Source organism: Aedes albopictus, chromosome 2 (genome assembly GCF_035046485.1).
Source record: "Aedes albopictus strain Foshan chromosome 2, AalbF5, whole genome shotgun sequence".
Taxonomy (NCBI): Eukaryota; Metazoa; Arthropoda; class Insecta; order Diptera; family Culicidae; genus Aedes; species Aedes albopictus.
The window spans coordinates 44949051-44974470 of NC_085137.1; the positions used below are offsets into that span (position 1 = coordinate 44949051).

The following is a 25420-nucleotide window of genomic DNA, read 5'->3' on the forward strand; positions in this document are numbered from 1 at the left end:
TGGGAACCGGTGATGGGTGGGATTATGTGTGGTAATGTCGGTATATATTTGTGGGATAAGATTATACAATTGCATTGAATAAAATTAATTGAAATTGCGATTTTTGGATGTCAGGTGATATCGAAGTGAATATAAAGTATAATACTTATATTACTTAGTAATACAACGATACAACAATCGATTGCGGGCGTTGCAGTTTTTAGTAAATCTAACTGTCCCAACACTAATTTAGTATTTATCTTTTTAAACATCTGAATTAGTCCACCTAGCGGTGATGGCTCTTTCATACGTTTAACAAAAATCTATTTCATGGCACCAGAAATCATATTGTTTATCTGGCTTTTGATGTTGGGCCCTAAACTCTTAAAAAAGCCGCATCTTGAATTCTGAGCCGCCATTTTTGGAAATATACCCATATTGAATGGTTTTACAGCCTAAAGCTCCATTATCAGTCGCCATTGGATTTTAGATCGCCATCTTGGATAGTTTGGTCGTTATTTTTTGACTCCAGGCATCGTCCCCATACCAAATATATTCAAATTGATTGGTTTTAAAAACTAAAACACCTTTAAACAGCCGCCATCTTCAATTTGGAGCATCCATATTGGATATTCTGTTCGCCATTTTTTGACTACGGACATCTTTCCCATACCAAATATACCCACATTGCATGGTTTTAGGGCAGAAAATACCATTAAACAGACGCCATCTTGAATTTTAAGCTGCCACTTTTGAGCCTTAAACTCAATCACCAGCAGCTATCTTGATTTTGGAGTCGCCATTTTGGATTTTAGACCGCCATCTTGAATATTCTGGACGTCATTTTTGGACTCCAGACATCTTCCCCATACCAAATATACCCATATTGCATGTTTGCATGGTTTTATGGCCTGAAACTCCATTAGCAACCGCCATCTTGAATTTGAAGTACTTAGCCATACTTCAAACCTTACTTTCGTAAGAGAAACTTCAAGTATATTACAAAATCCTTGATAAAGATCCAATAAGGAACGAAACGTTGGAGAAAGAAATCAAACCATAGTTTTTTTTCCAAGAAGACTGATACGTCGAAAAGATCTTAAGAGTATAAACGATTTGATGGTTTGATTTTACTACCCTTTTTAGTTGAAATAAACTAAAATATTTGTTGATTTTTTTCTATTTACGAGTAATTTCTACGTACATCCGTTTGAAATAACCAAAATGTTTGTTGTTACACATGACAGCTCTGGAGATCACTGTAAATATTAGTTGTTCCAAACCAAAGTTTGTCTTTTGGAACTTATGATATACAGTTTAAAGGTCGGACTCGATCATCCGGAGTCAGGTCTTGGTGTTTCTCAAACGTATATCTGAGGAACGGAATGCACTATGGAGCTGAAATTTTGACTTTTTGCCTAGCCAATTTTGTTTAGTGATCAGTCAAAATTTGAACTTCTTACAGCACTCCGTTTGCGAGATATTATTTATTAAAATGCCAGAATCCGACTCCGGATAATCGAGTTCGACCTGTACTTTAAACGGATTTTGTTGTTTGAATTTCCGACCAATTTGTTGTTTATATGCTTTGCTCACTGGTTTCCTTTAAATTCCTACACTGAGGCAAAAATTTCTTAAGAAATTCATTAGAACAATCTTATGAAAAATCTCATAGAAAGGCACTTGTGAAAATCATAAGATAAATATCTTATGAAACGTTATTCCCGAAAAACCACCTTTCTTGTTGGCAGGGTTGAAAAAATCTCATTCAATTGAATGAATTTCTGCTGAACTGAATGCTTTTGACATTCATTTTCAGCTCCGCTGTGAGATACTTGAAAGTGAACGCAGAAAAATTCAACTACATTGTGGAGGTAATGACTGCACCATCATTAACACACGCTCTGCGCTGATGGATGCTTCATTTCAACACCGGCCGCATGAATGCGACTCGCCCATAAGCAAACGTGGTGAATTTTTGTCGTTTGAGTGCCGGTCACAGGAAAAATGTTGCTTTTGAACCTCGTCGTCTCCCCGGTGTGAGCGAAGAGAGAATTTTTATTCTCTTTTCAATTGCCTCCGTGAAGGACAGGGGCTTCAACGTCAGAAGCGGTGTGGTGAAAAGACAAAAACAAAAACTCACGTTCGTTGGAAGCTTCGGAATTTTTGCAACCGTGCTTGTTGCACTCCAACCACCTTAACTTCCGAAGCGTCGATGGGCGCGTGAGTAAAGCATGCGTTCTCCGATATCGACGTCCCTGGTTCGATTTCAGGTTGTGGCTTTCTTTTATATTGCGCAAAAATATTTCATAAGATGTCTTATGGAATGACATCATAAGAAGTTTTTATGGAAATCCAAATTTTTTGATGATGATGAACCTGGGCTTGTTAGGAGAATTATCTGTAAGTAAAAAGAAAATCGTGTTAAGTACTGTTCCTTCGAATTCCACTAAAAGTTTGCATCCTTTGACAGATACGTATTTCGACCTCAACTGTAAGGTCGTCTTCAGTGTCTTGTCAAGTACAGTACAGTCAAGTACAAGACTCTGAAGACCTTACAGTTGAGGTCGAAATACGTATCTGTCAAAGGATGCAAATTTTTAGTGGAATCCAAAGGAACAGTACAAAACTTTTTCTTATGTCAAAATTTCATAAGACAAACTTATGACCTTCTTAAGATCAGTTTTCTCTCTCTTATTTATTTCTTAGACGCTATTTTGGAATAAAAATGCTAAAAAAATGTTCAACATGTTATTTATTTTTGCTTGACTTTTTGTATAACACACTTCTTTTTATCCGGGCATTCATCTCATGTTCTGTCGATTTCTTTGATTCATTTAAAATGCAAAAAAACTATTTGCTACTGTAAATAAAATATACTATCAAAAGATCAATACTCATTTGTTTGATGTTGAAACTTTTTTGTACTCTTTACAAAAAACTTTGTAGTAAATTTAAAACGCCTATAATTTTGACTGAAAGGGACGAATTAATTCTACACAATTATCAATTATGTAGTAAACAATGGCGATAACTGCGGAGTACGATGCTAGCGTAGAAGGCACGGCATGGCAATATTGCAACAAACCGAAATATTAGTTTGTTTTGAATTAAATTTGCGGTTGTTTTCTCTCTAATCGATCGTTTCGTTCATTTTAATCGGCTGTTTTGGTAGAAATTATCTAGGATTTCGGTTTGGTTCATTGACTTTCGATTTAAAATGAACAGCCCAAAATCCGGTAAAAACGAACTAATATTTTGTGAGTTACAACAAACTTATTGGTTTGAAACCACCATACTTGCGTTTGTTTTGTAAAACTCCTCGATACAACTAATTGTGATGGTTATTTCAAACGACGGAAACGGGTTTGAATCAAAAAAAAAAACATTTTGTTAACAACCATTTTTCAGCTCAATTGTGTTTGTTGTTTCAAACTCAAGCGTTTTTGCTTGGTGTACCAGAGATATATAAATAGGTTGTTACAATTGACTATGTAACTGTTAACAATCAACAGGGAATACGTTTATAGTTCGGTTTATTTTATGAACGCGCTTCTGGACGAGATGGCTGATGTGGTTCTCTAGTGGAATTAATCCATAACGCGCACATAAACAAATAATTAAACTTTATTTACTGACAAATTAAAACGAGTTACATTGTACAATGACGGTTGCATGCTAACTGACTAAAAACTACGATGACGTCTACTGGTGGCAGCATAACTGTCAGCAGAGAGCCTAGCATATAACATAGGAGAAGTGCTGCCAGTTTTTCCATGGTCGCAACATCTCCCCTTCTGAATCTGGCACCACTGGATCAATTTTCTTCTGGAGAAAACGCCGTGGTTGAAAGATTGTCTTGGGCACCTCACCACGAACTCTCAGAAAGGCGGTTTCCGATGCGCTGTTATCTGTTTCTTCATTTCTGCTGTTGAACGTGGTGGTTTTACTCGAACAATCCTGAGTAAGTTGCTGACGAACGACTGCCTGTTGTCCGGACGGCAAAAGGCGTCTATCGGAAGCGATCCCAGATTGAAAGCATCAATAAGATCGGCTCCGAGTAAATGAATCGGTGCATCAGCAACACGTATTACTGCTTGTTTACTTTTTCCGTTGATCGTGACATTGCAGGTAATTTCACCCTTCAGCTGTAGTGATTCATCCGAGGCTGTCATCACACAAACTGACGCGGGACGTAGAGCTGGTTTTCCTATTTTGTTCCAGGTCCGGCTTGAAATTATGGAAACGTCCGACGCTGTATCGAACTGCAAATCGATGTTGTGTCCGTTCAGTCCAACCGTGGCGTACCTTCTTTTGCTTCTGACGGTGTCCACCTCCAAAGACACGACTTTACTGTCCACATTCCGGAGCGAACGGTTTTTCTTATTTGATGACTTCTTGGCACTGATGCAGTAGCCTTCCTTATGACCAAGTTTTCCACAGTCGCCACACTTATGCGATTTGTATTTGCAGTGTCTAGCATAATGCATACTTCCACAGTTCCAACAAGGAGAAGATGGAACATCTCGAGCAGATGATGACGATTCTGATTCTGTTGGACTGTTGCTTCGGCTTCTTCTGGGCCTATGTGGTTTACCTTGCTTGATGGCGTGGATTGCTGTCTCCGGTGGTCCTTTCGAAGCCTCTATCATTGCTGCATCCTGCTTCAGGCTGATGATTCGCTGACATTCTTCGGATAACTGTTCAAGAGTGACGTCATCATTTTCCTCAATCCGGGACAGAAGACGAGTGCGGATCTCTGCATCGGACTCTGACTTGAGTCCACATACAAACATTAAGCACTTGAACTGGTTCTCATTCAGCTTTCCGAGCTCAAATTCTACACAGGATTTGTTGACTCTGCAAGTGTAACTGACAAAATCCTCCACTAGATTTTTAGACATTTGCAAACAGCGATAGCGCCTACTGATGACAGACTCCTTAGCACCAAATAAACTTTTGAGCTTTCGGACTGTCTGATCGAAAGAGAAATCTTTCGGAAGTGCAGGGAGAATGAAACTAATGCCGTTTTTCTTTTTGAACCTGGGTTGGAACTGGATTGGCGGAAAATGTGTAAACAAACAACGTCAAACAAAGTTTAGTACAAGCGAAACCGAAGTCGGGTTGGGGTTGAAACTGTGATCTGATGCAGTTCCAACCCAGGTTGGAACTGGATAATAAAGAAAAACGGCATAACATACCGGTCATGCTCTGCCGATCCTAGCTTCCGCAGTAGCAATCGAACTTTTGCTCCGTCGTCCAATCGCTGTGCGTCCCTCGCAAACAAATCATCATACCGCGAATACCATGCTCCAAACGTGACGTGACTGTCGGCATCGTACCGAAACTCATGAATGTTGCTAGCGAGTGAATCCAGTATGAGTTCCGGGTTCGCAGGTACCTCGGGGTTGATCGAATGGAAAGCGCGTTGAAAACGTTCCTCCTGCTGCTGGAAGAACAATTGCTGTTGCTGCAGCATCTGGTTCATGGCGGCTTGCTGGTGCTGCAGATGCTGGAAGATGTTGTACAGTAATCCGGCATTACCTGTTGCCTGTGCTGTCGGCGGCGGAGGAAATTGATGAAGTGGCTGTTGCTGGTTGATGCCTGGCTGTGGATGTCCATTTTGCGTGGAATGCTGAGGTATATGCTGGTCTCCTTCCACATCCCGCTTCCTTTTCTTCCGGGGAGGATACGTTTTAGAGGTTATATCCTTGCACTACCGTTGAAAACGCTGATTTTCCACACTCCTCGTCGCCACTTTTATGTACGCGGTTCTGGACGAGATGGCTGATGTGGGTTCTCTGGTGGAATTAATCCATAACGCGCACATAAACAAATAATTAGACTTTATTTACTGACAAATTAAAACGAGTTACATTGTACAATGACGGTTGCATGCTAGCTGACTAAAAACTACGATGACGTCTACTGGTGGCAGCATAACTGTCAGCAGAGAGCCTACACGGAAAAACGAAAGTACCCAAAAGTGAGTTCATTCCACCCAACTTCGAGGTTGCGTGCGGGAAGCCAATTTTGAGTTGCTGGAGTCGATGTTTAGGTAGGTAGTTTGCATTTAGGCGTATACGGCCAAAGTACCTAAAGTCAAGGTTCTTTTTACTCAACCGTCAGTTAAAATTACTCAACTTTCGGTACTGTGCCACTTACTCAATTTTGGCTTCCCGCATCGAACTCTCAAAGTTGGATTGTTTTGCTATTCACTCTCTGACAACAATTAAGAGAGCGAATGAAACAGGATGCAAAAAAGAACTCAAAAGTGAGTTAAAAAATACTCAAATATGGGTTCTCTTGTTTTTCAGTGTAGCATATAACATAGGAGAAGTGCTGCCAGTTTTTCCATGGTCGCAACAGTTTATTTGCCGCTTGATGAACTATCTCGAACGGATGCTTTCAAACACGTTGTCGCTGTAAAAAGCCCTCCGTTGATTGTTAGCAGTGACACCAATATGCTCGTCAATGCTCTAGTTATATTTGATGGAATTACTTAAGTAGTTCAGACCATGTATGTCTTAACATTGGCAATCTCTCAACTTTCATGGTATCTACTAAGAAGAAGCTGAATCATATAGATATAAAACGCTCTATTCGAACAGAATTAGTCATGAACTACTCACTGCCATATGTCGAATGAGGAACTATCGCTAGATCTATTTCATTAAACATTCAATTTACATAAAACTGCAACATCAATAATCGATCACTGCAAGGTTTTTCAAGTCAATAGCCCTTTCTTCAAGCTTTTGAGAAGATTTCAAGATAACTAAATCCAACAAGCTTGTGAGTCAGAACTTTCCCCAATTCCCTATTTTGAGCTCACGTTCACTAATACTAAAACCAAATTTACAGATCGTCGACTTCCAGTCGGCCCACCAGGAAATCCTCCGCGAGCAGGAAAAACGGTTACGTCGCGAGCTGGACGCCGAAAAGCAGGCGGCCATTTCGCGAATCGAAGCCGAACGTATCGATCACGAGCGTCAGTACGAGGAACGGCTTGCCTCGCTGGAATTGGAGAAGTTTAAATACAAGTGCCGCCAGGAGTTGCTGGAAACGGAAAAGGAAGCGATGCTGAAGCAGAGCACCGACGATGAAGGAGATACCACTTTGGTGTTCACACCGTTCCAGTCCAATCTGGCGGACGAGATTCGGAAGATAATGGAACGACCCAGTGAGGAGAGTTTGCACCAGATCCAGCTGATGGTTAAGGAAGCTACTCAGCGGTGCAAGGATCTAGGACTGGAATTTGAGTTCCAGCAGTCGCAAGTGCTGGATGAGCAGGGTATTTTCAGGGCTGTTGTCAATATCTACGATAAAAGCACAGGGATGGTAGCAGAATGGCTTCCAGCACGATTGGAATATTGGTTGGGCGTGGTAAGGGATAGGGAAGATCTCTACGCAGATAACGTTTTCGAAAACTTCGACCTCGAATGGAGGGCGAACGACGAGGAACTTAGTCAGCCATTGAACGATTCTCGCAGTTCCCGGAGAATATCACTCAATTTGACCTCAGTGAAAGATGTAATATTGAAAAGGAGTAGCCCAGCTAAGAAATCTCCTTCACATAGTGCAAGAAAATCAGAAGGTTTGTTGAAATCGATGTTCAAATTTGGGGCGGCGAACCCTAGCAGTGTCCGCAAGGAGCTATTCGCGGAAGGTAACCAAAATGACGAGAACATGCCGATCAATCAGCAATCCCCTTCGCCAACGAAACCCCACCGGTTTGGAGTGAAAGCAAACCGGCAGCTCAGAGAAATCCAAGTAGCCACTGCGAAGCTCAAAAAGCTCTGTGAAAAATATCATCGCAGTAACCCGGCAGACGATAGCATTTGTACAGTACTGGATCTGAATAGCAGCACCCGATCGATGGAGCACGTGACCAGAGATTTCATGCAATCGATAGCGGAAATCGAGAATGCCGTCCAGGACATGCGGTTTGTTCTGACCGAGCAGAATGTGAAGCATGCGGCGGATGATGACGACCAGGAACGATCATCGTCCAAGTCGGTAAGATTTTTGTTAGATTAGATGACTGTTTCTGTTCTGTGAGAGGGGGTATCGGGTTCGAAAAATATGTATAGATTTACCATTCTGACTAACATACTGTTTGCTAGTTATATTATTCCTAACATTATTTATTAGTCATGCTTCATACATTTTGAAAATATTTTATATTTTTACTTTTAACTGTGAAAACGGAATACAACTTGTAAATCGTGATTATATTGAAATTTAAGGGGTTTTATTTCGAAAGAAATTCCAGTACTTGATTGTTGAATTTGCATTTAATTGAAGTCAACAATAAGTATAATAATTTAGATTGTCTTTGTTGATTATTAAACTTCATACATTAGAAATCGCCCAACCCTAGATATAGATTCATTCCTAGCAAGAAAATGCATCGTATAGAATTCATTCCAAGACAGTTGTTTTTTTTTCTTTTTTTTTTGAGCGATTTCCGGTTTTTATTTTTTTTGTAATGGTTCATTCGGAATAAAGATGCGAAAGGGAAAAGTCACGCCATTTTGGATCTATTTGTAAAATTGTTCCGAAAAAGTATTTTTAATTCGTTTTACCCCGTCGGTTTGCGGTTCTCGGTCGGTTGACCGCTCCCGTGTTTTCTCGCGCGACATTTTATGGTCCTTCGGTACCGAATACGTGTGAATCTGCGAGTATGGACGTCCTGCTGAACAGGCGGCGCCTCGCCATGGTACGGCTGAAACGCGAAAACGCGAGTGTGAAATCCCTGAAGGATCGGCAGGCTCCGGCGTTCGAGGTAGAGGATAGGCTTCGTAAGCTGCATGAGCTGGAGGAGAGATTTGACCAGGTCCAACTGGAGATCGAGGAAGCGACTAGTCCTGATGACCTGCCATCTGTCATCAATTTTCGTACGGATTTCGAAACGTTGTTCTATTCGACAAAAGGATTATTAACGAGTCTCTTGGGGAGCGACGCAGCTCACGTTGACGCTGCTTTTAGCTCCTGGCGAAGTTGCGGTAGTGCAAATAGTGATGCAACGTATGCAGACCCTGGAAGTCAGTTGCAAGATGCTGTTCGTGCTTTGCTCGAAACCCAGAAGACTCTACTGACGCGGCAAGTTGCAGCTTCAACATCAATCAACGAGTTAGCTGTTCAACTTCGGGAGAGACAAATTGAGCCAATTGACACAAAGTTGCCGTCCTACTCTCTTCCCATTTTCAAAGGCGATAGAAGGCACTGGGCGTCCTTCAAGGATCTTTTCACGAGTTGTGTCGACCAGAAAAACTTGACGAATGCTCTCAAGCTGCAGTTACTGTTGGCCCATTTGGATGGAGAAGCCAAAAGCTTAGTTAGCACATACTCCATCACGGATGCTAACTACACGGAAGTTTGGGACACTTTGACTGAGCATTACGACAAGCCGAAATTCGCTGTTTCGGCGCTTGTACAAGAATTCTGCGAACAACCAGTGATCAAGGTATCCAATCTACCTAATTTGCGGAAGCTCGTATCAACGTCAGACGAAGTTATACGCCAGCTTAAAGCCATGGGTCCGGAGTACGAAACCAGAGATCCGTGGCTCATCTACCAAATCCTTCGGAAGCTTGATGATAGCCTGCGTTCCCAGTGGGCTCAGTTTGTGGTAGACATCGATAATCCAACGTTTGCCGACATGCTGAGGTTTCTGAAAAGAAAATGCGATGCGTTCGAAACGTGTGCTGCCTTTGGAGCTAGATCGAGCGAGGTAAAGCGTGAGGTGCCGAAAGATGACCGTAAGTTCAACCCTCTGAAGAAGGAGATCAAAAGCTTGACATCCGTGCAGGAGCAAGTCTGCCCGATGTGTTCCGACAATCATGTCATCTACCAGTGCAGTGAGTTTAAAGGCGCATCAGTGCAAGAAAGGCGAGAGCTTGCCCAATCCGCCAGATTGTGTTTCAACTGTCTTCGAGCCAACCATTGCGTCAAGTTCTGCCCATCAAAGTCAGTATGCCGTACCCCACAGTGTCAGCAAAAACATCACACTCTGCTGTGTCAATCCGCCTACGCCCAAACGATGAATACAAACGACCCTGCCGGAAAACAAGAGCTCGAGAATGAACCCTCGGATGAACACGCGAACAGCAACCAGGTTGTTTCGTGCTCAGCAAATGTCAAAATGAATCTGTTTACATTCGCTGCAAGTGTGCTGCCGACTGCAATCATTAACGTGAAAGGAAGAAACAACCAGTTCTACAAGGTGCGAGCAATGATTGATTCCGGATCACAGGCATCGCTGATAACAGAACGCTGCATGACTCGCCTGGCGTTGCATCGAAGGAACGCCAAACTTCTGGTTAGTGGTATCTCCAATTGCACATCTGGGGAGACGAGAGGTGTAGTGACCCTTGAGATATCATCGCGTTTCAACAATGTTCCAGTCGTTCAAACTCAAGCATATGTTTTGGCGAAACTGGCACGAAATCTTCCAGAGCAGCAGATCAACCTCAATCATATGAAGTGCCTCGAAACACTCAAGTTGGCAGATCCGGATTTTGATAAACCAGGAGAGATAGATGTTATTCTCGGAGCGGACGTTTTTCTCTCGATATTGACGGACGGCAAAGTGAAGGATGAAAATGGTTTCCCTGTGGCAATAAATTCAACTCTTGGCTGGATTGTTGCTGGTCGAATCGGCGCGACGGTCGGACTCCGTAGTCACCCGGCCATTGTAAGTCTGCACACAGAACTAAACGTGGACCATCTTCTGCGGCAGTTTTGGGAGTGTGAGAGAATCAACCAACCACTTCCGTTGAAGCAAGAGGACCAAAAGGCTGTAGAGATCTTTCAAACCACTCACATGCGCGACGAGACTGGCCGCTTTGTTGTAAGACTACCCCTCGACGACTCCAAACAAGCTCTAGGGGAGTCCTTAGCAACAGCAACGCAGCGATTGAAGGCGATGGAGCGAAAGTTCAAGGCAGACTCGGACTTTGAGCAGCAGTACCGTCAATTCATCCGTGAGTATTTAGAACTAGGGCATATGGAACCTGTGCCCAAGGAGGAAATAGACATTCCGGTTGAAAGGCGGTATTATTTACCACACCATGCAGTGGTGAAAAGTGAGAGTGTAACAACTAAATTGCGAGTCGTCTTCGACGGGTCGAGTAAATCTTCGTCAGGGATATCGCTTAATGACAAATTGCTAGTTGGCCCAAACGTCAACGAGGATTTAACTGTGGTTCTAACGCGCTTCAGGACCTATGCTGTAGCTTTTATGGCAGATGCAGAGAAGATGTATCGCCAGGTGAAAGTAGCAAAGGATGACATCGACTTCCAAAGGATCGTATGGCGAAACAGTCCCAATGACCCCATCGAGCACTATCGATTGCTAACCGTTACCTACGGCACCGCTTGTGCCTCCTACTTGGCCATTGCATCACTTCGACAAGCAGCAAAAGATAACCAAGCAGAGCATCCTGTCGCAGCGGAACGCATCATAAAAAATTCGTATGTCGATGATTTTCTATCTGGCGCCGACACACAGGAGGAAGCTGTTAAGTTGAAGGAAGACATCATCAAAATTACCACATCGGCAGGATTCAACCTAAGGAAATGGGCATCAAACGATCCGCAGTTGGTAGTCACCAATTCCGATCGTAATCAAGAAGAAGTTCCACACAATTGTCCGCTGAAGCAAACCCTGTTAAGGCGCTGGGTATTCTGTGGCTTCCCCGAATGGATACATTCGCTTTCAAAGTGAATCTGGACACGAGTAAACCCAACACGAAACGCCAGCTTTTGTCTGATGCAGCCCGCCTTTTCGACCCGCTGGGCTGGATTGCTCCTGTAACTGTCCGCATCAAAATTCTCTTCCAAGCATTATGGCTGCATGACGTGCAGTGGGACGATCCACTTCCAGCGACTCTCAACGAAGAATGGACGAAAATCAAGGAGGATTTGAACCGAATCGAGGATATAAAATTGCCGAGATGGATTTCCAATCACGGTGGGAAAATCGAGCTGCACGGATTTGCCGATGCTTCCGAGGCAGCCTATGCAGCAGTTGTGTATTCAAGGACAACGGACAACGAAGGAAAGATACACACGTCGTTGGTTGCTGCCAAGACAAAAGTAGCACCAATTCAACAAGTATCGTTACCCAGATTGGAACTAAACGCAGCCGTTTTGCTTACTGCAGTCCTCCAACGCATTATGGAGTCCCTAGACCACCTGGATGTCACGTGTTTTGCCTGGACGGATTCAACGATTGTGCTGGAATGGTTGTCTTCCCACCCGCGGAAGTGGAAAACTTACGTAGCGAACCGGACATCGATGATTCTGGACTTTTTGCCGCGCAGTTCCTGGAATCATGTACCATCTAGTGAAAACCCAGCGGATTGCGCTTCGAGAGGACTCCTCCCAGGTGAGCTACCCAATCATCCCCTTTGGTGGACAGGACCACCATGGCTACGTCAAGAAGAAGACACATGGACGCTTCGATCTCGGTATCCCGCACCAGATGAGCAACTACTCGAACAGCGTAAGTCAGTAACATGTTTGATGTCACAAGCAACAGATTCAAAATCCACCTATGAAGTCGAAAGGAACGTTTTGGATCGCTATTCGCAACTAAACATCGCTCAACGTGTGCTAGCTTGGATAAAACGCTTCATTGGTAACGTCTCAGCAAAACGTCGAGAATCGCAGAGAGTGTCGGGCCATCTCACACCTTCTGAAATTTCTGCTGCCAATCTTCAGTTGGCGCGGTTCTCCCAGGCGGACCACTTCAAACAAGACATCGACAATCTTCGTAAAGGTATGGAAGTCTCAAGCAACAGTAAAATACGGTCGCTTTTCCCGTTTTTGGATGGTGATGGAACACTTCGAGTAGGAGGCAGGCTGCAGAATTCCGACCAACCGTATCACATGCAACACCCAATCATACTCCCGAAAATCCATCGTTATACACAGCTACTAATTCGTTCAACACATCTGCAAAATTACCACGCTGGTGCAACCTTGCTTGTAGCAACGCTCAACCAACAATTTTGGATTTTGGGGTGTCAGTCTGCGGTACGATCAGTCATCAATGACTGTGTTCAATGCGTACGATGGAGGGCTCAAACGGCGAAGCAATTGATGGGAAGTTTGCCTGCTGTCAGGACGACCGGTGGCAGAATCTTTGAGAATGTGGGCGTGGACTATGCAGGTCCGATTAGTATCAAAGCTAGTGCTCTGCGAACATCGAAGACGATCAAATGCTATATCGCGGTTTTTGTGTGTCTAGCATCGAAAGCTATACATCTAGAGGCAGTAACAGATCTATCAAGCAATGCGTTTATTTCAGCTCTTAAACGGTTCTGCGGACGACGAGGACTCCCATGTCAGTTATGGTCAGACAATGGGACCAACTTCATCGGTGCTGATCGGCAGCTCAAGGAGCTTCTCCAATCATCGAAATTTGAATCAACAGTTGATCACTTCTTGAGTAGCCTGGGAATTAAATGGACATTCATCACGCCGTCGGCTCCCCACATGGGGGGGATATGGGAGGCAGCTGTCAAAAGCATGAAAAAGCATTTGCGCATTGCACTCGGAACTACAAGTTGCACCTACGAGGATCTGACGACCGTACTAACGCAAGTGGAAGCTTGCCTCAACTCGCGTCCCTTGTGCGCTCTCTCGCCATCGATTGATTCGTATGAAGCCCTAACCCCGGGTCATTTCATTATTGGCCAGCCAATGAACATGATACCGGAACCCGACGTTTCGCGTCTGCCTGAGAATCGCCTTGATCGTTACGAGAGGCTTCGTCGTCATGTCTGCGAGTTTTGGGATCGTTGGAGATGCGAATACTTGGGAACTCTTCAACCAAGAAAAAAGTGGCAGTCTACATCGGACAATTTGAGGATCGGAGAACTTGTGCTGGTGAAGACGGACAACGCCCCGCCGGCTTTTTGGGAGTTGGCAAGGGTCGCTGATGTGCATCCGGACCGCAATGGAGTTGTTCGCAACGTAACGCTTCGTCGAGGTAGAACAGAGTATCAACGTCCAATACACAAGCTGGTGGTTCTTCCAACGGATTGAGACCAGCGTCTCAAGGCGGGGACTATGTTGATTAGTAAACTTCATACATTAGAAATCGCCCAACCCTAGATATAGATTCATTCCTAGCAAGAAAATGCATCGTATAGAATTCATTCCAAGACAGTTGTTTTTTCTTTTTTTTTTTGAGCGATTTCCGGTTTTTATTTTTTTTGTAATGGTTCATTCGGAATAAAGATGCGAAAGGGAAAAGTCACGCCATTTTGGATCTATTTGTAAAATTGTTCCGAAAAAGTATTTTTAATTCGTTTTACCCCGTCGGTTTGCGGTTCTCGGTCGGTTGACCGCTCCCGTGTTTTCTCGCGCGACAGTCTTTACCGTTGATCATTTTAATAGTTTTATCATATAGTATCCGATATACTAGGTACAAAAAATACCACGTCTCACTTCAGAAACTTTTCGTTAGTTTTGTCGAGGCATTCATAAAACACATATTCATATGACATATGTCAACGGGCTTATCGTTTGGTGGCGCAAGCTGTAGTTGAAGAACTTGCTCCATAATCTCAATACCTACATGCCTCATCTGCTTCAGTCTAATTAGTTTCGCCGGGAAACCATATTCTAACATTATCTGCTAAACTTCAAACTAAATGTTATGCTGCTGTGATTGTAATATCTAACGGCGATTTTCGGCATTCATAAATTGGATAGTTTTCCTTTTTTCAAAATTTCAATTTATTAAACACTAGTCCAGAATCTACAGAAACATTATTTACTGTGCAGTAAGGTGCATTTTTCCACAATTCATATAAACATTCACACGTATGCAAACGGCCCTTGTTTCTCAGCTAGTGGCAAGCAATTAAAACCATAGTCTGGATCAGTAATACAGTTTGATATTTTACGTAAATGCGTCATGCAACAGAACAGTTGGTTTGGCAACCAAAATTAGGAGATATATTTTCACAAAATCGTTAAAAACAAATTGGTAAACTAGTTCTCTAAATCACTATTCTTTGTTGGACGCGCGTTTTGGTGTCGATGCTTCTTCCTACCAGAAAATATACTGACGTTGATGGCGACGAAGATACAGATGAAATGGGAGCAACTTGCTGGTACGGTTGTGTTTGGTGATGCGGCAGCAGCAGCAGCAGAACAGCACCAAGTTGCTATTCTAATCCTAGTGCCCAGTTGATGCCTTGGACGATGAAAAGAATGAGCGGCTGCCACGCTACCAGCCACCGGATCCAGTCCAGTAGTTGCCCGTACAGCACGTGCGGTCGTTCCCAGCTGGAATTGTTAAATTCGGTTAGTTTTTTTTTTATGTTCGCTGAATTCACGTGGCAACTCGTCTATGGGGCGTATAGTATCAACTCAGACAAACAAATTACAGCAAACGATATTCGAATAATTGCAGAATTTGCATCCACATTTACTTTGACTTCCACTAAAAACCCATAAACAAGTCAACTCCAAAACAAGCTTGAAAATAAGTAAACTTACGGATTGCAGAACATCTTTTTGAGGTCGACCTTCTCCTTACAGTACGGACAGGTTTGTTTCTTCCCGATGATGCACCAGCCCCGTATGCAAAACTCGTGGAAAACATGATCACAGGACAGCTTGTAGGTATCCTCGATAACACCCGTCTCGTTGACGTCGGTCAGCAGTTGGTTGCCGCACACGGCGCACACGTTGCGCTCCAGATGACGCGTTGGAATGCCTTTCGGTGTGTAATACTGCAAGGACAAAATGTGTTATTCGAACTGAACATATACCATTGTTCATCACTACTTTCGCTCAACTCTAAACTAACTTCGGTTTTCAATGATATGCTAATTCTTCTATGAAAGAGTTTTAGCAAATGTTCTTGAACAAATACAAATAAAACTATCTAAAAATATCTCAAGATGTATTCCCGAAAAATATGGAAGAATTAGAAGAGATATCATCAATCCTTGACTAATTTTAGGAAGTGTTTCAGGAAGTATATTTGAAAAAAAAACTCCTATGGAATAAATTTTAAAATTTAACGTTCGAGACTAATTCCGTAGTTATTAAACTTTAAGAGTCTACTTCAAAGAAATGTCTGAACAATTGTGAAATAGTATTTTATTTGGAATTCTTTAAGTCCCAGAGAAAGGCCTAAAGTTGTTAGAATTGCACGAGGTGTTTTGAAAAAAATGTATATCACTTACCCCAATATGCGCTGCCATCTTATCTGTACAAATCTCCGACACATCACGTCCGAGCACTCCGTAGTACAGTCCATAGAATACAAACAGCAGCCCGACGTCCATCCACACGTTCGGTGCTTGATTAAAGACAAAGTTCAGTCCGAAGAAGGTAAACATCATGATGATGTAGCCGACAATGCCCAAGCCATAGCTCAGTTTGTAGATGAAATAGAACCATTTGTACACCAACCGTGGGGTGGTACCAGCCACCGGTTTTTTCATCGCCTTGCGCATAACTAGCGCAGTGATGCAGCTGAATATCAGCCAGAAGAAAATGAACCGCCAATACTGGTTGCGCAAGCTCAGCACAAACGGTATCACCCATAATGCTAGTAATGTCATAAGCTGAAATGAGAAGGATACAATAAATTTTCTAAAACTTTAATTATTTAAACTCTGAGCATTTTACCGAGTATGATTTATAGTGCCGTTTCTTCCATTCGACTAGTACGACCTGTGCTATGATGAGCGTAACCAAGAGGATGACGACCATCTCCGCGTGCATGGATTCATGGCCTTTATGCTTTCCGTGCATTTCCATGTGCTCGACTCTGAAGGAAAAAAACAAAAACTTAATTCTGGTTCCGTGTAATTCTTATAATACAAATTGTCATCAATGCATCACATTCCACGTCAAATATTAATCAAATTGCTGCATTTTTTTCCTTATGTTTTTATTTCACGAGTTATTTCAAGTGATTAGTACCTTGTACCCATTTTCTGGCACAATGACAGAGAAGGGAGATGTGCTTCTGCAAAGCAATTGTGCTCCAGATCACAAGCTGATAACAACAGAGTCTGTTTCTCATGTTCCAGCCGCCCCTGAAATCAATGTTCAAGTGCCAGTGGAAATCAGAAAGTTAGGTGGTTGATGTCCAGCCTTAAGAGCCAGCCGTGCAAAAAAAAAATGGCAAAGGAACGATTCCGGTGACAAAGCAGAAGTTGCGGTTGGAAATTCGGTACGTGTGCCGAATCTTCAACCTCACCATTATTAACATTTTTTTTTTCTTCTAAACCATGGGGGGATCTGCTCAACAGACACCCGGACAAAAGGTCCAGGTAGTTTGAGGTTGAGGACCGTCTTCTACCAAAAAATAATAATAAAGTGCAAGCCAGGACTACTGTTTTCTCGACCCACTAAACAAAATTCCCATGGTCGTCAAACCCTTCGTCTCTCCGGAACCACTAAGAAGACATTGCTCCAGAGAGGGGCTAGCTAACCTCAAGGTAGCCTGCAGCAACGAACATCGATGACTCGCTTTGGGGAGTCCAACAAGGTAGCATGCTGACGCTCAGTCAGTTTCCCGAGTGGTTCTTACCACTCTCTTTGTCCTTGAAAGGCAGGCAGGGTCGACGCCACTCCTGCTTCCAACTGCACAGCAAGTATCAAGAACTGATACCGCGTGCACAACGATTTGACCTTCCCGCAAGTAACGTCCTATCAGGCAGCACACAGAAGGACGTACCCTGCCAACATGGGACCTCCACCTGCCCCGACCTTGCCAAGGACTCTTTTACGCCTTCTTGGTTTGGCGTCTTTGTTCTCCTTGACCTACGGCTTTTTCTTCTTCCTTTTTCGCTCGACTTTTGTCAAGAGGGTCCTCCCCTTGGTTCATCCTACTCTGTAGTTGCTGAGGGCCTAACTTGTATGTGGACTAACAACGGTCGAAACCCCCTGCTCCCTTCCATCCGGAACGGATGGAACTTCGTGGACGCAAATTCGATGATCTCGACAAGCTGCTGCTCAACCACCTCGATCAGCCTTTTCAGGCCCACCCTTTCCAGCTTTCAGAAACGCCCGGCTGCGGTCCGACTTGCCGGCATTACTGCGGACCTTCGAGATTAGCATCTTCCCTATGATCTTCCTAGCCTTGCGGGCACCGCCAGGCTGCTCCTCACCTGACGGTTGCCTCACCCGCTTCTACGAGTGCCTTTCACGAGCAGTCGCATTCGCCACACCTTTTGGACTTCCTGCGAAAGCGAAGGCCTCCGTCAGGGTAGACTTCGTAACCTCTACTTTCACCGGTTCTGCCACTGCTGCTGTCTTCACGAGTCTCACGAGATTCTACTTGGCATCATCCACGAAGTGAGTCGCAACAATGCCATTTCAGGTCCTTACTTAGGTTGGACTCGTGGACGCAAATTCGATGATCTTGTCAAGCTGCTGCTCAGCCACCTCGATCGCAGGCATTGCTTTTCTCTTTTGGTTGGTGGCCCTCATCAACCACGCTCCGTTCAGTATCTCCACGCTGTTTTGCCGGGGAATGGTTCGGAGCTCCCACTTTTTTTTGCATTTTTCTTATAAAAGAATAAAATTATTCTGAAAGTATGTAGGTAATCGATAAAGTAAGAGTATAGCCTCAGATATCCTGAAACACTTTGCCGAAGATTACAATACGTTTTAAGTCTTGTGACAAAAGTTATAACTTACTGATAGTTTGAGCGTGCTTAGCATTTAACATGTAATCAATAATAAAATCTCGATTTTTGGCCAGAATTGCCAAGAGTATATCCTTTTCCACATGCATCGGATCACTTTGCGGTCTTCCACACAGTTTTGCGACACATCCTAGGCTATACTTTTACATTAGCGGTTATATGGTATCGGAAAATTTTGATCAACTTTCAAGAAAAATACGAAAAAAATATGTTTTCTCTTGTAAAATCCCATACAAACTTCAATCGCGATCTGATTGAATCTGATCAATTTTAAATTTTCCCATACAACGTTGACCCACCCTAATATACAGATGCAAAATGGTTATGGTGCTCATAGAACACTAAGCTGAGCAGCAGGTTTTATCTCAGTGGGGATGTTAGGCCGAGAGGAAGAATCGATTGGTTTTTAATGAGGGTAGAAGCTTCAGTCTTGGCCAGCCCGGAGTTTTGGCCATAGTGCGATATTCAGCCTGTTACGATCTAAATCGGCTTAAATTTATTTTTTAACTACAGTAAGGACCCGATTTTGTCAGCCCCATTTTGCGACCAACTTTTTGCTCTCATTACACTAGTTTACAGCAACTCGGTAAGCTGATGATCATTTTTAAGCAAAGTCGCTCACTTCAAACATCTCATTCTCCGTAATCAATGCTTCGATTGAGCTGAAATTTTTACTCGCCTACATATAATATGCCAATTAAACGTCGAGAAAAAATTTTTAAGTTGTTTTTTTCTTATTGAAAAAATACATTTCTTCAAAAATTTTTGGGAATTTTGCTAAAATTAAAGAAGATTTTCCTTAAAACTCGCCAATATCTTGAATTTCATCAATCTGACCCAAAACCTGTATTCAGATGATCGAATGATATTGTATTCAGCTTTCAATTGATGAAAAAAGATTTAAAATTGGTTGAACAAAACGCAATATATTTGAACTTTAGTAAATTACATATTTTGAAAAGTTGTAAAACTCGATATTGAGCTAAAACTCAAAAACACAATTGTTTTGAAGGTCGGTTTCGAAATCAGCACTAATTTATGCTTCAAAAATTTTGGTCGTTGACAGAAGTTCACGACTTTCGTTTTATTTTGTAAACTTGTGTTATCGTACTGTCAAATTTTAATTAATTTATTATTATTTATCATCACCCTACAACTGAGATGCAGAACATACAGGGATAAAAGGTTTGAAAAACTGTTAAAGTTTTTGCAGAGAGAAAAACGTGTGTTCCGAAAAGGGGCTGACAAAATCGGGTCACTTATGCAGTAGATTCTAATATAATATGATGATTACAGCTGTGAAAACCATACATTTTGGTTAAAAACTGGAAGAAAAAAATTATTTTCCTTAAAAAATCAGAGCTCCCATATCATATATCTATTTTGGTCAGGGTGCTTCTAATTTGGCCACTCCCATAAGAAATACACGTGATTGGCCAAAATAGAAACCAAAGCTGAGAATATGGCCAAAACTGCGGCAATGCTTCTATTTTGGCCAGTGTACTTTTAATACAAAAATCAAGTAGTAGCTTGATTTCTGAATTTTTCTAATAAAGTATAGATCGAAGCCTTTCATTTGACACATTGGTAGTTTTCATTGGATTATTGGTTATTTTTAAAAAAATGATTTCCCTTAGACTGGCCAAAACCGGTGCCCGCACCCTAGATCATTTTTCTAATGTTGTCCTCAGCTTGTCCAACATAACATACATGATTAACAAATCCTGAACTTGCACACTAAATCAGTTTCTAATGGCCTGTCCCATGTCTGTGAGCAATCACAATCCATAAAATGAGAGGGTGTTCTAATCTAACACATCATCGTTTTGATTTATCATCATAATATGGCCAAGATAATAAAGACAACAGACATGACAGAGTTCCTAAAAAAATACATACCTCATCTTTTCCTCTGGTGTGAGATCGTCGAAGCTCTAAAGGAGACGAGAAAAAAAAGCAACATTTTACTATCATATGCTGTCTGCGTTTTTTTTCAAGTTTGTTAATGATTACTAGTGGTCTGAGGTGTAGACCACTTACCCTATTCGTAAAATTGACCGGCTCGTGAAGATTCATTTTTACGGCTAATGTTTTGCAATCTCCTGAACCGCAGCAAAAATTGTCGTCTTCCAATCGTATTTTCAGTGCACACGGGTTTTTCAGCACCCAGACCAATGTTTTTCTTGCGAGTTTTTCACACCAGTTAATCCATATTTTCACTCCAGCTTTTTTTCTTTTCGATAAGGCTGCAATAAACTTCAAAGGGACAGATTTTCCCCTTTTTCTTCGGACGATCCTGTCCTGTCGTCGCCCTTTTCTGATTAGACAGCCGCTGTGTTTTGGATCACGTCGATGAAGGGAAAATGAAACAAAAAACTGGCTGTCACGCTTGTCAAATCGATACGCGATACGCATCAACGGAGTGGGATTTTGGTTAGCCACGAAAGGTTACCGTTACGCTCCGGTTTGTGACCACTAGACTGGGTCAACGTTGTATGGGAAAATTCAAATTTGATCGTATCATCCCGGAACAAAGTTTTTTCAACACCTGTTATGGTCCCAAACAGCTGTGCAAAATTTGGGCGCGATTGGTTGCGTCCCCGCATTCCGCATTGCATTTGAAATTTGTATGGAGTTTTACATAGGAAAACCTACTTTTTAGCATTTTTCTCCTGAGAGGCCCAACTTTGTCTTGAACTGTGTAACCAACGGTGTTAAAGTATAGCCAAGGGGATGCTGATAAACTTTGCCAAAAAGAGTAAGGTACTAGAGTGACTCTTAAAAAAGTTATTAATGTTCAAAGTTTGATACCTCAGTGAAGCTACTGAAAATCATTTTTTCTGCCAACACTGCTGGTGCTTAAAAGGATCAATTCGTCCTTGCTTTATATTCTGACATTTCATGGAACAACAAACCCCGTTTTCATCAACAAACATCAATCATGCTGGCGGTTTCTAGTCGATTTTTGAATTATTTTTCAATTCAATACAAAATTTTTATCATTTTAGGTCAGCTCAGCATTTGGGGAATGATTCCGAAAGTATTTTAGAGGAGTACAGGTGACCGGTAATGCCCCTGCAGTAATCCATATCAACATATATCTATCTCAAAACGCATCTTCAATCGGCAAGTTATGATCCTCGATCTCACCACGGTTTTAGCGGCCGACTAACCATTTCCTGGATAACGGATCGACCGTATATACCACTGATGTACATTATTATGCCCGGTGGCACCAACCACACCAGCAAACTTCGTAAATTAGATGCCAAACGAACAGCAACCAATTTCAAAGGATGATTGCGTGAGCTTTTTATACAAAAACCAACTTACCGACACTTTGGTTAATAGCAAGCGACTACGGTATCAATTACGGGTTTGAATTAAAGATTGCTAATTAGTTCAACTTACAAACATTTTAATCATTACTTCTTAAAGCTAAAAATTAATAAAGCATAATCATCATAATATGTGACAATTTTGACAATGAAAGTAGAATTCGATCCTCCTAATCGGTTCCGGCAGGAGGCAACCCTTTTTCACCGGTCGTTTGAGCTCCCCAGTAGCTATCCGCAGAGTAACTACGCGAACTAGACCATCTGCTCCGGGGTGGGTTAGCTTGATTCGGCTTAGCTTTCAGGGTATAGGCAGTAGATTATCGTCGCATATCACCACCCTCTTGCCAACTGCAATGTTAACCGATGGCCGCCGACGTTTGTCCCGGTCGTGGAGCTGGCTCAGATACTCCTGACTCGTTTACCAAAAATTCGGATCTTCCGTTGCACTATATCTAACTGGATGGGGCGATTGATAGGACATCAACCTCCGGGAATGCTTGCACTGAAAAAATGTGCAGGTGGGAGCGGTTAGAGATTGCCAGGATTCTCTGAGAGGTTGGTGATGGGTCTGGACTTGAGACATCTTCCAATGTGGACCAACAGTGTAGTCATGTCTTTGATTGACACGGGGTTATCTCCAATGAGGTGGAATTCGGTGTGTTTGAGTGTGGGACTGCGTTGATGAACCTCCCGGTGCATCATCATGCAGAAAAGATCAGGTTAACCGAGAGAATGCATGCGATCGAGAGATTAGTGGAATTAACGTCGACATTGGACTCCGGAACTACATCCCAGAGATTTTAATTATAAATAATCAATCAAGTAATAAATAATGTTATTAGGCATATATTAGGCATATTCTGCTCAACGTGTGTGGTGAGACGGACGGTTTCGTCTCACATGTCGTGAGACAACTAATGCAAATCAAATGGGGCAAGTCGACTTTTGTTACCTCATTCGACTCGTCTCACCTCACACGCCGCGTAGAATAAGTCTGAGGGGCTATTCATAAACTACGTAGAATTTTTGGTGGGAGAGGGTTTTGTTTGGAAGCATCAGTAACAACGCTAGACAACCTGTCGAGCTCTCTTTCCTTGTGCTCAGAATGTGTGTCATATTGATTAATGCACCAAGAGAAAAGAAAAAGGAGTTTTGACATCCAAGCGGTGTGCCGTTTACATCATTGACCAATCGGCGTCGACGATCTTATCGACGGCACACCGCTCGGATGTCGAAATTGTTTCTCCTTTTTCCTCCTTTGTGCATCGATCAATAGCGCTTAACAACAACAATAGTCCGGCGTGCAGTAGTCGTTTATGGTAGCATATCACCAAAAAGCGAGTAAAAAATTACCCATTGGGTAGACCAATTGAATGTTCAAAGTTCTCAGGTTCTGCAGGGTGGACTAATTGACCACCGAGCCGCAGGAATCCCCCATGCGGTTTGTAGCGGTGGATTTCCCGGACACTGGTTTCCCTTCCAATAGATTGTTCCATTTATCGGCTGGCCATACTCTGCGAGCTTTTGAGATGGCTGTCTGCTTCGCTTTCTCAAGCTCGTCTAACTGGAACCGTGACGAGATGGAGGATCATAAATTGCCGAACGAATGCACCGCTTCTTCTCTAAAATACCTCCAGAACCATTCTCCAGAAGCAGACCTGACCTAAAATGATGAGATTGTTGTATTGAATTGAAAAATAATTCAAAAATCGACTAGAAACCGCCAGCATAATTGATGTTTGTTGATGAAAACGGGGTTTGTTGTTCCATGAAATGTCAGAATATAAAGCAAGGACGAATTGATCCTTTTAAGCACCAGCAGTGTTGGCAGAAAAAATGATTTTCAGTAGCTTCACTGAGGTATCAAACTTTGAACATTAATAACTTTTTTAAGAGTCACTCTAGTACCTTACTCTTTTTGGCAAAGTTTATCAGCATCCCCTTGGCTATACTTTAACACCGTTGGTTACACAGTTCAAGACAAAGTTGGGCCTCTCAGGAGAAAAATGCTAAAAAGTAGGTTTTCCTATGTAAAACTCCATACAAATTTCAAATGCAATGCGGAATGCGGGGACGCAACCAATCGCGCCCAAATTTTGCACAGCTGTTTGGGACCATAACAGGCGTCGAAAAAACTTTGTTCCGAAAAAATGACCATGTTGACCCGGTCTAGTGACCACCGAAAATTAATTATTGAAGTACTTCTCAATAGGATTGATCATAGCCTTGATTATCGTTCGATTACAGCTAATTACTCGTGACTAGACCATGGACTAGACTAATGATTAATTTCTCTAACTACCGTTTATTATATTGTCGTCGCAGTTGAAACCCGAAGTTTTCCCACACCCGACAATCGAATTTTCTCAAAATCCATACGTGAAACCGGACATAGTGCGCTGGACAGCGGATCTGGCCTTCTATCCAGCGCACTGTGCCCGACGTACGTCCGACACACGGTTTAGGAGAAAAATCGATTTTCGCGTGTCAAAAATTCCGATTTTCAACTGCATGGACAATATCCGATTATCATTGATTACATCTGATTATCATATTGATTACCATGAATTTTAATTGATTATCATGGATTTCATTGATTACCTCGGATTATCAATGATTTCTTAAAAATACCGAGAAATTAAAAAAAAACTTCAACCTGGTACAGCTTGATGTAGATAGTAGAGTAAACATAGATCCGTGTTGATGAATCCATTGTATCCAAACGAACTGTCAAAATATGTATCTAAACGAGCATGACGTCACGATTTGAACAACATCAATGGAGCGCATGACGTCATATTCAACCGTCGCACTTTTGGAAATTACTACTTTCACGCTTGAAACATTTTAGTCAGCGGTCCCTAATAAAAATGAATTGGCTTCTTTAACGGTGTTGAGATAATTCGATATTCTGAATCTGCATGTCAAACTGAGCCGAAATCAAAATTTTCATGGATTTTGGAGTCCGGGAACCTATTTGAAAATCAAATTGAAATTTGTATGGGAGCGATTTGCCGAATCACCCCTCGTCGCAGTTTATACTGGGCGGAGCTGTCAAACAGTTGCCCAGCTGTCAAAAGGTGATTTCAAAAAATCTCTTTGAAATTGATTTTAGGTACCACAACAAAGTTCTAAAAATCTGAAAAAAATATAGTGACTCAGTAAAAGGTGCTCTTTCGTTTAAAAATATAAAATCATTGAATTTTTCTAAATTAAAAACCCCAATTATACACTGGTGATTGGGTGAATGATTGTATCATTCCGAGTATGATTAAGATGATAGCCCGAAAGGGTTGTTAACCCTAAAAGGGATACCTTCATGGTCTCAGTTTCGTCACCTCGCTGAGTGTGTTCCATAAAAGACGAGCTCTGAAAGGCGCCTGGGGTCCAATGGACCCCAGGTATCCC

General features: G+C 42.3%; 3 protein-coding genes across 4 annotated transcripts in view; 2 read left to right on the forward strand and 1 right to left on the reverse strand.

Annotated features, from left to right (window-relative positions):
- LOC109421432 (kinesin-like protein KIF14) overlaps nt 1-8222 on the forward strand; it is a 73887-nt gene extending 65665 nt beyond the window's left edge. For both annotated transcript variants that reach the window (XM_029871010.2, XM_062849586.1), the window contains one exon: nt 6844-8222. In XM_029871010.2, coding sequence (XP_029726870.1) covers nt 6844-8019 — 1176 coding nt within the window. In that variant the 3' untranslated portion in view covers nt 8020-8222. The remainder of the gene's footprint in view (nt 1-6843) is intronic.
- A 443-nt stretch (nt 8223-8665) lies between these two features.
- LOC109399038 (uncharacterized) lies at nt 8666-14037 on the forward strand. Its single transcript, XM_062847587.1, has 5 exons — nt 8666-11665; nt 11746-12321; nt 12374-12490; nt 12709-12766; nt 13298-14037. The coding sequence occupies exons 1-5, from the start codon at nt 8666-8668 to the stop codon at nt 14035-14037; spliced, it is 4491 nt and encodes a 1496-aa protein (XP_062703571.1).
- Nucleotides 14038-14709: 672 nt separating this feature from the next.
- LOC109432528 (E3 ubiquitin ligase Rnf121) lies at nt 14710-21024 on the reverse strand. The gene is made up of 6 exons (XM_029871009.2): nt 20715-21024; nt 20574-20608; nt 16645-16786; nt 16197-16580; nt 15502-15737; nt 14710-15288 (listed from the first exon to the last, which is right to left on the reverse strand). The coding sequence occupies exons 1-6, from the start codon at nt 20748-20750 to the stop codon at nt 15168-15170; spliced, it is 954 nt and encodes a 317-aa protein (XP_029726869.1). The 5' UTR covers nt 20751-21024; the 3' UTR covers nt 14710-15167.
- Between the last annotated feature and the right edge of the window lie 4396 nt (nt 21025-25420).